This window comes from Portunus trituberculatus, chromosome 10 (genome assembly GCF_017591435.1).
Source record: "Portunus trituberculatus isolate SZX2019 chromosome 10, ASM1759143v1, whole genome shotgun sequence".
Classification (NCBI taxonomy): domain Eukaryota; kingdom Metazoa; phylum Arthropoda; class Malacostraca; order Decapoda; family Portunidae; genus Portunus; species Portunus trituberculatus.
The window spans coordinates 11,899,041-11,913,653 of record NC_059264.1 but is presented as its reverse complement, the minus strand read 5'-3'; the positions used below and the strand labels follow the sequence as shown (position 1 = coordinate 11,913,653).

The 14,613-nt window shown below is 34.1% G+C and overlaps 1 protein-coding gene across 1 annotated transcript in view; it reads left to right on the top strand.

Moving 5' to 3' along the window:
- Nucleotides 1–14,613, top strand: part of LOC123502104 (zwei Ig domain protein zig-8-like) — a 360,559-nt gene that overhangs the window by 260,786 nt on the left and 85,160 nt on the right. The window contains exon 3 of the mRNA XM_045251318.1: nucleotides 13,382–13,530. Within this exon, the coding sequence (XP_045107253.1) occupies nucleotides 13,382–13,530 (149 nt within the window). The remainder of the gene's footprint in view (nucleotides 1–13,381; nucleotides 13,531–14,613) is intronic.

Below are 14,613 nucleotides of genomic sequence, written 5' to 3'. Positions count from 1 at the left end.
TCCCTCCTATAAGTACGAAGGGTCTGCCAATGGGGAAAGTTGGAGGAGGAAAACTTTGGGTCACGCTCCTTCCTGTGATGTAAAGGACGAGTATGTCTCATTTCTCGTTTCCTTGTGTGATTTTTCCTGAAAGTTTTTCTCCCGCTTTCTTAATTTTCTTTTTTTTTTTTTGGTCGGTGTTTTTGCTCTTTTTAACATATTTTTCTATTATTCCTTTTTTATTTAATGGACTTTGGTATGTTTCAATTTTTTTCTTAATTTTTTCATCTGCTTTATTCTCATTTCATTTTTATTCCGTGTTTTTTTTTTGGCTGTTTTCTTTTTTATTTGGTGATTTTTTTGTTATTTTTTTTCGTTTTATTCCTTTTCATTTCATGGATTTTATTTTTGGTGTGTTTTTATTTTTGTTCGTTTTTTTTCCTTGCTCCCATTTCCAGCTCTTTTTCTTTTCTTTTCCTTTTTTTTACTAACAAAGGCATTCGTATTCGTCACTTTTTTTTCTTTTTCTTTTTTTTTTCCTAACAGACAATGCCATTCCTATTCTTCCTTCTCTCATTTTTTACCTTATTTTTTTCCTTCATACGTGCTTTTTTTTCTTTTTTCCCCTTTTTATTTTCATTGTCATTAGTTTATTCCTCGTATCCGTCCCTCTATCAATTTCTACCTTATTTTTTTTTCCCTTCATGTTCTTTCCTTTTGCTTATTTTTCATTATTATCAATTTATTTATTTATTTCCTCATTAGTTCTCTATTTCCTTTTTCATTTCAACCTTTTTCTTTGTCATTCACGAGTCAAGTCTTCCATTCATTGCTTCCTTTTGCAATTTCTTTTTTCTTCATTATTGTTTCTTATCTATTTATTTATCTATTTATTTATTTTTTGTGTTCATCTGCTTATTTTTTGTGCTTTATATTCAATACAATCATTTTTTTTCTATTTTTTCCTTTCTTTATACAAGTTTTCTTTTATCATAATCATTTATTTTGTGTTTATTTATGTATTTATTTATTTATTTATTTATTTATTCATTCCTTCATTTATTTACTTATGTGCATCTTTGTTTGACTTTGCTTTCATTTTTTTTTCTATTGTTTTGATTTATCCTCATTTTTTTTCAGTTTTCCTCCTGAAATAACTTTTTTTGGGGGTTCTTATTACATTTTTTCTATTCTCATATGATCCTTTTCTTCTTCACCTTCCTGTTCATTTTCTTACTTTTTTTCTGTTCCTTGTTTTTTTTTATATACATTTCATTTATTTCCTTAATTTTTTTCACCTCATTTCCTAACATACACTTTTCTTCGGTTCTGCTTTCCATCTGCTCCCTATCTTTTTTTTTTTGTTTCCATTCACTGTCTTTAATTTATTCTCTCTTTCTTTCCAATGTAAAAGGAGAATTCGTCGCTTCCTTATTCTATTTTATCAACTTTCCCTTCCTGGCTCTTGTTGCATTTCCTTCTCTTTTTTTTTTCTTTCTTTCCCTTCGTTCTCCTCTTCTATTTTCTTTTCTCAGACGTAAAGAAATAGTGATATGTTTCAATGCTCTTTTCTTTATTTTCTTCCTCTGCTTTCCTTCTCATCCTTTTCTTTTTTCCTTAAGACTTTTCTCTATTTCTTATCTTTCACTCTTTTATTTGATTCTACCTTTCTCTTCCTCAATGTTTCCTTCAATTTTCCTCTTTTCCTTATTTTTTTATTCATTTTTATTTTTATTTTTTTTTATATCATCCTCTCATTTTTTCGCAATCTGCCTATTCACTTATTTGAAGGAAAAGTAATGGTGATTTTTTTTCCTCTCTTTTTCTTTTTCTCTTGTTTATTTCCCTTACTTTATTTTAACTTCACTTTTTTTTAATATCATTCTCTCATTTTCTTGTAATCTACCTATTAATTTATTTGAATGAAAACTTATAGTGATTTTTTCTTTTTTTTTCTTTTTCTTTTGCTCAGTTGCCATATTTGAAGCATCCAGGTATAATTTCTTATCTACGTATTTATTTTTATTTATTTTCCTTTCCACTTCTTTGTTATTTGTTTCTTTTATTATTTGTTGTGTTTTTCTCTTTACTCGTTTACTTTTTATATATTTTCCCTGTCTTACATTTTTAATCCCTCTAATGTTATTTTTTTCTAAGTCAACGAATTTAACACACACACAATTTTTTTTTCTTTCTCTTGCTCTTTTTTTTCATTTTTCTAATTCTTTCAAGTTTTATTTCGTCTCAGCTCTCTCTTCTATTTTCTTTTTATCTATCTTGTTTATCTTTTATTTTTAATCCCTCTTATTTTCATTTATCTTTTAATTCAATGACCTTCACACATTTTTTTTCTTTCTCTTGCTCTTTTTTTTCATTTTTCTAATTCTTTCAATTTTTTTTTTTTTTCGTCTCAGCTCTCTGTTCTATTTTTTTTTTTCATGTATCTTCCCTGTCTTATATTTTCAATCCCTCTTATGTTCGTTTATCTATTAATTCCTTCACACATACACATTTTCTTCTTTCTCTTGCTCTTTTTCACCTTTCTAATTCTTAAAGTTTTTTTTCGTCTCAACTCTCTGTTCTAGTTTCTTTTTTTTTCCTTTCTGTCTTTCCAGTTTTCTTCTTTGTCTTCCTCAATTATTTTTCTGATGTTTTTTTTCTAATTTCCTTCATATATATTTGCTCTTACACTCCTGTTCTCATTTTTCTCTCTCTCACTTTTTCTTTCCTTCTTTGATGTTTCTTGGTTTTCTTTTTTTCATCGTTTCTTTTTCTTACACTCCTATTCTCTTTTTTTTTTTACTTTTTCTTTCATTCTTTCTTTTTACTTCATTTTTTTTCTCTTTCCATCTTCTCTTTCGACCTCCTTTTTTTTCTACTTTTGCACATTTTAGGAGATTTTCATTATTACCCTATCTTCACTTTTGGTCTCTCGTATAGTTTTCCTTGCCTTTTCATTTTATCTTCGTTTTTTTTCTTCTACTCGCTGTTCATGTTCATTTTTCCCTGATTTTGCGTTCATTTCTTAAGTCACTATCTATTCATTTTCAACAATTTTCTAATCATGACTTTTTATTTTTTTTACTTTCTTTCGTGGTCACTTGATGTTTTATGTTGTTTATCTCTTTCTTTCTTTTCTTTTTCACTTTTTTCCTTTCCATCTTTTCTTTCGATCTTATTTTTTTTTCTACTTTTGTTCAGTTTAGGGGTTTTCATTATTACTTTCTCCTCATATTATTTTTCATTGCCTTTTCTTCTTTATCTTTCTTTCTTCTACTCGTTGTTCGTGTTCCTTTTTCGAAGAGTATTTTTCTAATCATGACTTTCATCTTCAATATTTTACACTTTCTTTCGTGGTCATATATGAAATCAATGTCTTTCTCTCCCTTATTTATTTTTTTTCCTCTTTTTTTTAACAAACTGGAATATTTCATTGTTTTTTTCCTTTTCTATTATCGATATTGTTTATTACCTCTTTATTTTTCTTCCCGCAAGTTTGTATTTCCTTTCTCTTCTTTTTCTATTTTATTCCCTTTTCCAAACTTTACTTAAGGAACATCTATTTACTTATTTCTGCTTCTTTGATATCTTTTCTTTTTTTTTCTCTCTCTCTCTTTTTCCTTCGTGTTTCATCTTTGCATCCTATATTTGTTTTTATTGTTTTGTTTTTGTTATCTTCCCCGTTCATTTATTTACTTTTTTTTTATTCAGGAAAAAAATTGTCTGTTTCCATTTCATTTCCTCATTTGTATCACCTTTCATTTTTACCTTTTACTTCTACCACCTTTTTATTTCCTTTTCTTTATTTCTTTTCCTTTTTTATTTTCATTTTTTTCTTTTGTTACTTTGTTATTATTCGTCGTTTTCTAATTTTCGTCTTTATGTATTTCATTTTCTCCCTCCCATTCTTTGTTTTGCTTCCTCGAAATAAAAACGGGAAAAATCTTACTACACCTCTCCTCATTTATTATTTATTGATTTCTTTTTATAATTCAATAGCTGCTTCTGCATTATTTTTTTTCTCTTCTCTTTTCTTTTCTTTTTTTTTTTACACTAGAAATATATTTGAATTTCACCTTTACTTATTTTCATTTATCTAGCTTCTTCAATTTTTTTTTTTTTTTTTTTTTTTTGTGGTTCTGCATTCTTTTTTTTTTTTTTCACACTAGAAATATGTTTGAATTTCACCTATTCTTATTTTCATTTATCTATCTAATTTATTTTTTTTACTGTATCTTTCCTTTTTTTTATTTTTTCCACTTTTTTTCTCCTTTTACAAGATGATTGTTTCTCTTTCATGAATTATTCCTTCTTGTCGTTTTTATATGATTGAATTTCACCTATCCTTATTTTCATTTCTTTTTTTTTTTACCTTCTTTATTTATTTTCTTCACCATCTTTCGTTTTTTCTGTTTTCTTTTCCACTTTTTCTCCTTTTACAAGATGAATATATTTCTATTTCCTTATTCTTTCTTGTTTTTTTTTCACCTTTCCTTATTTTTATATTTTTAGCTTCTTTTCTTCATAATCTTTTCCTTTTTTCTATTTTTCCTTCGCTTTTTTACAAGAGGAACATGTTTCTATTTCATCATTCCTTGTCTTTTTTCTAAGAATCGTTTCTTTTTTTCCTCTTTTTACAGATTTTACATGTTTTATTTTTCCTTATTCTCCTTTCATTTATCTTTTTTCCCTATTTTCTTTCCATTTACAAAAGGAATATATTCTAATTTCCTTTTCTTATTGCATTTGTCAGTTTTCCCTTAATATTTCATCAGATTTTTATTTTCTTCCCTTTACTGTCTTCCTTTTCTCTCTTTCCTTTTTCTTCAATCTATAGAAGGATATTGCCTCGTTTCTCCTTCCCTTATTCTCATTTTCTATTTCTTATTCTCCTTCTCCTTGCAAGTTTTCTATTCTTTCCTTGTTCCCATCTTTATTGTACCTTTCTTCTTTTTTCTTCTTTTTGGTGTCGCGTTTCTTCTTTTATTTTTTTTCATTTACTTCTTTTCATCTTATTTCTTTCTTGTATTCATTTTTTTCTTATTTTCTTATTTTCTTTTCTTTATTTTATTTTATTTTTCGCTTTTGGTTTCAGGTTTTTTTTCAGCTTCTGCCTAGTTTTTTTTTTTCTATTTATTTTGCTTGTTCTTTATATTTCTTTATTTTTGTTGTTGTTGTTGTTGGTCTTGTTTTTATTTGGTAGTTTACTTGTTCCATTTCTCTTTTTTCATTACTATTGTTATTTTTTTTTCTTCCTCTTATTCGTTTTCTTTATTTCATTCATTCTATTCTTCTTTCTCTCTCTTCCTCATTCTTCAATTCCTTTTTCTTTCTCCCCGTCATTCTTTCGTTCGCTTTTTCTCTTCCTTCTATTACTTTTTATATTTCATTTACTTTTCCTTTATTAGCATTTCATCTTCCTTTCCCTCCTCATCTCTTTTACTTCATTACTCTTCGCGTTGCCTTCCTCTACCTAACATTCTTTTTACCTTATCCTTTTGTCCCTTTTTTTTCTAATTTCTTATAAAAATTCATCTTTTTTTCTTAATTTCACGTCAGTTCTCAATTTTCTCATTTCTGTTATTTCTTCTACGTTTCCTCTGCTTTTCTTTTTCATTTTCTGTTACTTTCTACTGTCCTCAAAATTTCCTGTTCATCTTCTTTATCATGGTTTTCTCTCGTGTTTCTCTTACCTTGACAAATATCTCATAATTTCTTTTTTTTTATTCTAATTTCTCTCTATATTCATTTTCTCTCCTTTTTTTCTTTCTTGTCTCTGTGTGTTTTTTTTTCAAATCAAACAGTTTTATTTATACATTTTTTTTCTTTCATCTTCATTGTCTCTCTTATTCAAATATCTCACAATGTATTTATTTGTTTATTTTTAACTTTACATATTCATTTTCTCTCCGATTTTTCTTTCTTTTTTGTCTCTTTGTGCTTTTCCTCATCAAACAGTTTTATTTACATTTTTTCCTTTCATCTTTATTGGCCCTCTTATTTATTCCAACTTTTCCCCATCTTTCGTGATTATTTTCCTCTGGCTCTATTTTTTTTTCTACCTTTCTCATTACGCAGTTTTATATCGTACTTTTTTTCTTTCATCTGTATTACTTTTCCTTGCAATTTTACGCGTTTGATACAGAAAGATATTTAGAAACAATACTTTTTTTCATCATTCTTATTTTTTCCCACATTTTTTTTGTCTGGTTTTAATTGACTGTTAGCGTTCTGCACATTCCTCCTAACATATATTTTTTTCCGTTCTTTCTCCCAGTGAAAAGATGGAATACCTAATCATGTAGAGCATAACAGCGTGGAAGGGAAGCTACAAGAAGGCATCAGAGCTACATGTGCTATTTTATGTATGAAATGTATCCACCCATCTATCGCATATATTCATTAAATTATCTAATATTCTTTAAAGTAACAAGTTCCTTTTTGAAACCTATATACCTCCACCCATCTATCGCATATAAACATTAAGTTATCTAATATTCTTTAAAATAACACGTTCCTTTTTAAACCTATCTAACTCCACCCATCTATGGCATATATACATTAAGTCATCTAATGTTCTTTAAAGTAACACACTCCTTTATAAAACCTATCTACCTCCACCCATCTATGGCATATATACATTAAGTTATCTAATATTCTTTAAAGTAACACGTTCCTTTATAAAAACCTATCTACCTACATCCGGCTGGCACTTCTTTCCACAAATTTACCTTTTTTTCCTTTCATCTCCCTAGTGACTCGACACTAAAATCCTGATTACCAAGTCCTTTCCTGTTGCTTACTTCTCTGTTTCCATTCAGAAGTGTTTCCTGTATTCTAGATTTAATTTTTCTTTTTCTGTCCTTAATTTCCTGTGTCGTAATATCATTCACAGAAATCCTCACAGCCTCGGCAGTCGGCACTATCATCTTATTACGGAATCTTCTTTCTGTCGCCTACTCTTCCCTTTCTCATAGTTCCCCATGTGTAATTCTTTCACTGCTAGTCACTTTTCCCATTAGGATCTACACCTTTTAAAAGACTCATTCTTAGCACTTCACTCTAAAACATTCGCACTTCTAAAGTTTACAGATGAGATTCTTATTCGTAAACGTCTTTTTTTTTTATTTACTGGTATACAAACAGTTTGTGACCGTTGCCTTTTTGGTAACAAAAAGAAAAAAAAAACATTTTAAGTGACCGAGTTAATAGGAATTTGAGGTAGTCTTCACTACTCTTCAAGATTCATTTTCTTTCTCTCATTATACGGAGGAATTTCTTTCTTTGTGCACTTATTCATTGAAAAATATAACGAAGTGAATTGTTTATAGACAGACTCCAAGTTTTATCTTTTTTTCACTATTTTGCATTTCTTCAATAATCTTTGCTTTCTTTTTTCATCACAGGAACAAATCAGATGATTTTTTTTTAATCTTCCATTTTTATCTTAAACAAATCATTTATCAAATTTGAACAAAATTTTTCATTACCAATTCATTTTCTTACTCTTCCCTCTGACAAACACAATTATATCATGTGTACCTCTCAATTCTTTTCTTCCAGAATTTCCTCCATTATTCTAACTGTGATTTCCTTTATTCCTTCCGGCCGAGTTACAGCATATTAAAATATTTTTTATTTCAAATTTTGCTCTCCTGATTTTCTTTTTATTTTCCAAATCACAAGTAAGTCAGAGTTTAGCAAATAGCTTCTAGTCAGTCTCTTTCTCTCCTCGTTCCTTATTTATCACTTCATTTTGTTTCATTTACTGTTTCTTCTTTTATTCTTCATTTATCCACTTGCTTCTCTCCTTCCCTACCTTGAGTAAAAAATATATCACAATTTTACATCTCCCTCCTACATTCATTATCTTCCTTTTCTCATTTCATATTTCTCTTTCTCGTCCCGCATTGTTTTCTGAAATCATCATTTCCTTTATTCATTTTTTTTTATTTATGTCTTAACTGAATGTTCCTTCATATATATATATATATATATATATATATATATATATATATATATATATATATATATATATATATATATATATATATATAAACACACACACACACACACACACACACACACACACACACACACACACACACACACACACACACACACACACACACACACACACACTCCAAGAAGAAAGGTGGGGATATTTGTGGTTGACCGTCTTAGCAGGAAGTTTATTGTAGAACATTTGGTTAACGCCAGGCAGACATACTCGTTGATCATTGGTTCCCAAACTTTTCCCGAGAGAGCACGCACACCACAGGCTCGGAAACACTCGTATAGCGTAAGACTACATGAAGGCCTGATGATGACCTTTTTTTGGCAAAGTTTCCAATTTCCTTTATTCTCCTTTTTCATCTTTGATCAAACTTGTTTTCTCCTTTTTCTACTTTCCTTTAATCTAACTTGTTTACCCATTTTTTGTCGTTTTCTTTGTCGGATCTTGTATTAACTTCTATCTCCCCATTTTTAGTTTCACATTCCTTCCCTCTTTAATCTAAGTTGTGTATCATTTTCTTTTCGCTTTCTTTGACACATCTTTCATCAGCTCCTTCTTCCTACTTTTAGCTTCATATTCCTTTGAGTCTGATAATCAAACTTGCCCAACATTTTATAATCATCTCTTTCCTTGCCTCGTTTTACTTTACATTCTTCCCTAAACTCTTGCCGTTCCTCTTGAAGTCACCGTACCTAATGAGAAATATAAAGACACAATTTGGCCAGCTTCTAGTCTCCTGTCCCCTTCCCTCTTGTCCTGCTGCTCCTCTTTGGCCCGCAGTGAAGCAAGGAAAGAAGGAAGGAAGGACCGGGCCAATAATAGTGTGTTTCCAAGCCCTCCTTTACTCAGCAGACATTAAGTGACTTCTGCCGGACAGGAAGGAGGAGTATTTTCGAGTTGTATTGTGGTAAACACGACAGGAATGTTAGAGTGCTTTGGCTACCCGACTCTCTCTCTCTCTCTCTCTCTCTCTCTCTCTCTCTCTCTCTCTCTCTCTCTCTCTCTCTCTCGCTTTTCCTTCTTTTCCGTTTTCCTTTTATTAGTTTTCTTTCATCTCTCCTTCCTTTCTTCTTTCATTCGTTCGTTCATTAATTCTTTCGTTCTGTCACAGGTCTCTGATTTATTCTCTCTCTCTCTCTCTCTCTCTCTCTCTCTCTCTCTCTCTCTCTCTCTCTCTCTCTCTCTCTCTCTCTCTCAGTATCTACTTTCTGTCTTGTCCTTTCAGTATTCTTCCTATCTTCCTCCCTTCCCCTTATCTTCATTTTTCCTTCTACCATACATCCTCTCTTCTCTTCTCCCCCATCCTTTATTCTATCATTCCCTATTCTTTTATTTAATCCTGTTCTATGTTATTGTACCTCACTTTTTTTTATCCTGCCAGTCTGTTTGTGTCTATTTCTGTCTATTGTGTGTCTTTGTCTCTTGTCTCTTGCTTCTCACGTCGATCACTCCTTTCTTTTCAGTTCTCTCGTCTCTCGTCTCTCTCTCTCTCTCTCTCTCTCTCTCTCTCTCTCTCTCTCTCTCTGTGAAATCTGAGGACGTGTGTAGGAAGGTGAATGAATAAGGGAAGACTCAAGAACACAATCTGCATCTCAATCCAAGTCTTGTCTCTCCCACTGACAGTCAGGACTCGCACACACACACACACACACACACACACACACACACACACACACACACACACACACACACACACACACACACACACACACACACACACACACACACATGAAAATACGGGAATATAAAAGTTGTCAATTCTACACGTGGCAGTTCCTGTGCAACAGTATATGTCCACCTATTTTTATTTACCATCTATCCTCGTCCCTGTACAATATGTGTCCACCTATTTCTATTTACCATCCATGTTCGTCTATAAATTTGTCTTGTCTTCTTTTAAAAGCTCCCAAATTATTCGACCATCATAACATTCCACTCATCTGCAACTGCATGTAAGACCATTTCCTTTGTATCTACATTTTAGAATCTAACGTTATCAAGCTTCAACTCATTATTTCTTGTCCTCTACTCATTAGTGGCCCAGGAAAGGTTGCTTAGGTCACACTTATTATATATCCTGTACCACTCAAAGGCCTCTGCCTGATTCTGCTCTTTTAATCTACGCCTCTGTAAGGTATACAGATTTTGTTTCAATTGTAAGGAATAGTGCAGTGTTTGTTTTTTGTCTTGGTGAGATGGCATGTGTCTCTCTCTCTCTCTCTCTCTCTCTCTCTCTCTCTCTCTCTCTCTCTCTCTCTCTCCATAAACGAAAGATTATAGAAGACTTCATTGAGTTTTTTTTTTTTTTTTTTGTTAACGTGGAATGGAATCGACAAGATAAATCCTTATAATCCACATCAATCACAAGACTCGAGGAAATGGAAAGGAATTTAAAGTAATAAGAATTTCAGATAGAATAAACGTGAAGCATATTTCCATTAACAAAATTAATAACTGGAATAAATACTTTCGTTTCGTGTTTTATATGTTAATATTATTTATTTCCTCAGGTATCTTTTTTTTTCTTTCATATACAAGAGTATTTCGCATTTTTGTTCTGCGTTCTTTCCCTTCTTTTCTTTTCTCTTCTTTCCACGTACAGAAAAAATGCTTATTTTCGTCTTTCCTTATTCATCGTTCCACCAGAAACTCGACCAGTATTACTTGCCACCTCATTTTTATTTCTCTGGCAACAGGTTTTTATTAACAAAGAATTCGTGACAAGACATTTTAGAATATTTAGGTTCATGACAAATATTTCCAAACAATTTCTCTCTCTCTCTCTCTCTCTCTCTCTCTCTCTCTCTCTCTCTCTCTCTCTCGTGGTTGGGGGCGCCGTGGTACAGTGGAACCTTGCGCGCTTTGGGGTCCGAGAGGTATCCAAGCGCACGGGTTCGAATCTTGTCCACGGTCTGAGTGTAGGTTGGGCTTCCTCACTTGGGGCAACGGTTTCCTAGCGGGTGGGCTTTGAGATAGGAGTTACCCCAAAAGTATCTCCTTTAATCCATAAATTCCCGCGAAAATTCCACATGGTATAAATTAGAAAAAAAAAAGATAGTCTGATTTTACGTGTGTGTGTGTGTGTGTGTGTGTGTGTGTGTGTGTGTGTGTGTGTGTGTGTGTGTGTGTGTGTGTGTGTGTGTGTGTGTGTGTGTGTGTGTGTGTGTGTGTGTGTGTGTGTGTGTGTGTTTCAGATTCAAGTTGTGACGAAAATCCACAGTATATTATTCCAAGTTCTCATATGTTTCCTAACAAGTTTCCAATAACAAAAATCAGTTCTTATACTACCTAGTGGTCTGCTTTTCATTATTTTTCCTAACGTTTCAAATATAGGATCTGAAGAACCGTCTCGGTACTGAAACCAATAACAACAAGTCTCCTCCGGGCACTTGAACCAAACGACAACCGTAGTATGTTAACGTAATGTACAAATGTCGTTCCTAATTTTCAGATTCGAGATGTGTATAACAACGAACTCCCCCGCACAGACAATCTCAGCGGCATTCTGGTATATTAGTACATTCCTCTCATATAATTTTCCACTACAAGACTCCCTTTCAACACTTACCCCAGTATAAGTAAGCTGTGGGTGTTTTTTTTTTTTCCTGCATCCTTCAAGTCAGTCCCCCTTCACTTGCAATAAGTACATTTAAATCCCTGTTTAATTCGCAGTTTCCATTTACTTTTCTATCCTTTTGAATCTTAATTATACTCAAAATTTTGTTATATTTACCTATTGAATCAAAATTACATGTATTTCATATGGAACTAGAAATTTGTAGTCCCTTCTCTTTAGTTTCCTGTGATGACGTTGTCGAGGGATGAGACAGACAAGGAGAGAGAGCTTGGTTGTCCTTATGTCCTGCTCTACCAAGCGTGTTTTACAAATGTTTATAATTAGATAAGCAGATTCCTTTGTTACAGATCAAAGTGTGTCTTGGTGTCTAGTCTCGTGTTTTCGTCTCGTCTTCAACAGCAGTATTCGTTGGACTGGGTTGGGCTGGGTTAGGTTAGGTTGTGTTGTGTTGTGTTGTGTTGTGTTGTGTTGTGTTGTGTTGTGTTGTGTTGGGTTGGGTTGGGTTGTTTTGTTTTAGGTTGTGTTGGGTTAAGTTGTGTTGTGTTGTGTTGTGTTGTGTTGTGTTGGGTTGGGTTGTGTTGGGTTGGGTTGGGTTGGGTTGGGTTGTTTTGTTTTAGGTTGTGTTGGGTTAAGTTGTGTTGTGTTGTGTTGGGTTGGGTTGGGTTGGGTTGTGTTGTGTTGTGTTGTGTTGTGTTGTGTTGTGTTGTTATAGGTTGGGTTGGGTTGTGTTGTGTTGTGTTGTGTTGGGTTGGGTTGAGTTGGGTTGGGTTGGGTTGGGTTGTGTTGTGTTGTTTTAGGTTGTGTTGGGTTAGGTTGTGTTGTGTTGGGTTGCGCGTTGTGTTGGGTTGTGTTGGGTTGGGTTGGGTTGGGTTGGGTTGGGTTGGGTTGGGTTGGGTTGGGTTGGGTTGGGTTGAGTTGGGTTGTGTTGGGTTGTGTTGTTTTAGGTTGTGTTGTGTTGTGTTGTGTTGTGTTGTGTTGTGTTGTGTTGTGTTGTGTTGAGTTGGGTTGGGTTGGGTTGTGTTGTGCTGTGTTGTGTTGGGTTGTGTTGGGTTGCGTGTTGTGTTGTGCATGTGTTCCGTTTGCTTTACTGTTTTCCGTTTATCGTATTTGTTACGTTTGATCAGCATTTTTCACAATTTCCATGATTCTTTCCCTCTCCTGTTTCTCCTTCGCTTCCCCGATAATGGAGTGACGAGGGAAGGGTTGGAGTTACGAGATGAGACACTTTTCCCGACTGTAATCCTTCCTCACAGTTTTGCAGCGCGGACAAAGGAATGTAAATACGTCTGCAGTGATGGCTTAGCGGGAAACACAAACACACCAACATTTTATATCTCGCCTTGATGTTCTAATGCTAATATTTTTGCAGGCGTTTTTCAATCATCCTATTCATATATTTATTTTGTAACCAAAGACTATTAAAAGTAAAAAAAAAGAGGAAGGGAAAACACTGAAAGAATCGTTTGGGTTTTGTCATTTTTTTTTTTTTGTGTTCTCCATGAGCATTTCTTGTTTTCTTCATAAGGGTTTGTTTCTTATCTTGAACTGTATTTTAGTATTCCTCGCCTCTATCTTCTACACCTACAGCAACACTTGTCCTTCCGCCGCTGCGTTGACGTGTGTTACATCATTTTTTTTTTTTTTTTTTTTTTGTCCGTCTTCCTGCTTCGGTGGTCGAGATGTTACACGAGTCTTGCTTTGCTACGGCAGTTTTCATGATTTTTTGTTTGTCTTCCTCCCTCAGTGTAACAACGGTGTCTGCTTTCCCACTCAATGTCGCAGCACTTTTTATTTTCTCCCCTCCGCAGTGTGTCTGGAGGAGAGGGAGGGCGAGGAGGGCAGCGGCGCCGAGGAGCAGCCACACTTTCTGCATGACCAACTCACCCTCAACGTGTCCGTCCAGCTGGGCTCCACCGCACACCTGCACTGCCGCCTGGCTGGCATCACCGAACAGTCTGTAAGCACCCACACTCCCTCCCCACCCTGCTCCCTACCGCCTACCGCCGCGCCCTGCAACCCTACCTGTGCTCCGCCAACACTTGCTCACCCACGCCTATAAGTCCCTCATAAGAGTCAACTGTTTAGTATGATAGTCACCTCATTGATACGAGTATTCTTTGTTTGACTGGAGCACATTTTGATTCATTCTCCCAGTTGAAGTTTTAGTATAATAGCAAATTAACCTGTGCTTTATATTTTGTATTTAATGAATCCGTCTATATAAAGATTCGTTGACTATTAAAACATGTATTGACTTACTTTTTTACTATTATAATCTTTATTTTATTTTCATCAAAATTTTTCTTCCTATAATTTCATACTTTCGAAATCTCCATCTTAAGATATTGATTTCATTATACACCGTCAGCTCCTATTTCTTCTATATTTCCTCTTTTCATATGACAAGTATCATTTTTTAATTTTTCACCTCATCTTGTATTCCTATCTTGTTTTTGTGTGTAGTTTCCTCTTCCTTCCCTCGAGAACCCCTCAACAACTGACAAACACTCCTCTGCCTTTACTCTCCCCTATGACCTCCACCAGTCACCGCCAACACACCGCCCTTCCCTCATTTTCTGTCATGACACGCTGCACACAATCCACCTTTTCCTAACCTCGAACCCTTCAGTTTATTCCGCCGCACTTCACTCCCCGCTGGTTTCCTCCGTCCATAATGTTATTTCCGCGTTGTGTTCTGTCGCTCTGTTGTCGCCCGCGGACTCGCCGAGGCATGGACGTGTCTGTCAACCTGTCTGTGCGTCTGTCCGTACCCCGAGGAAGCGAGAGGAACACTGCATCAACATTTAACACGTAACACTGAGAAACAAGGCGAGGTCCCAGGAGGGGTTGGTTGAAGAAGCGAGACTCACTAACTTAGGAAACAGCATCAACTGGGAAAACAAACGCTGGAGGGAACGAAGAAGTTACTGGCGCTGAAGAAGGTGCTGCACGAAAACGCCTGAAGGAGTTACGAGCGTACTGGGAAGAACTTTGTGGACTTAGTGTGAACAGTAAGACTTTAATCACCAAAGCCTCGCCT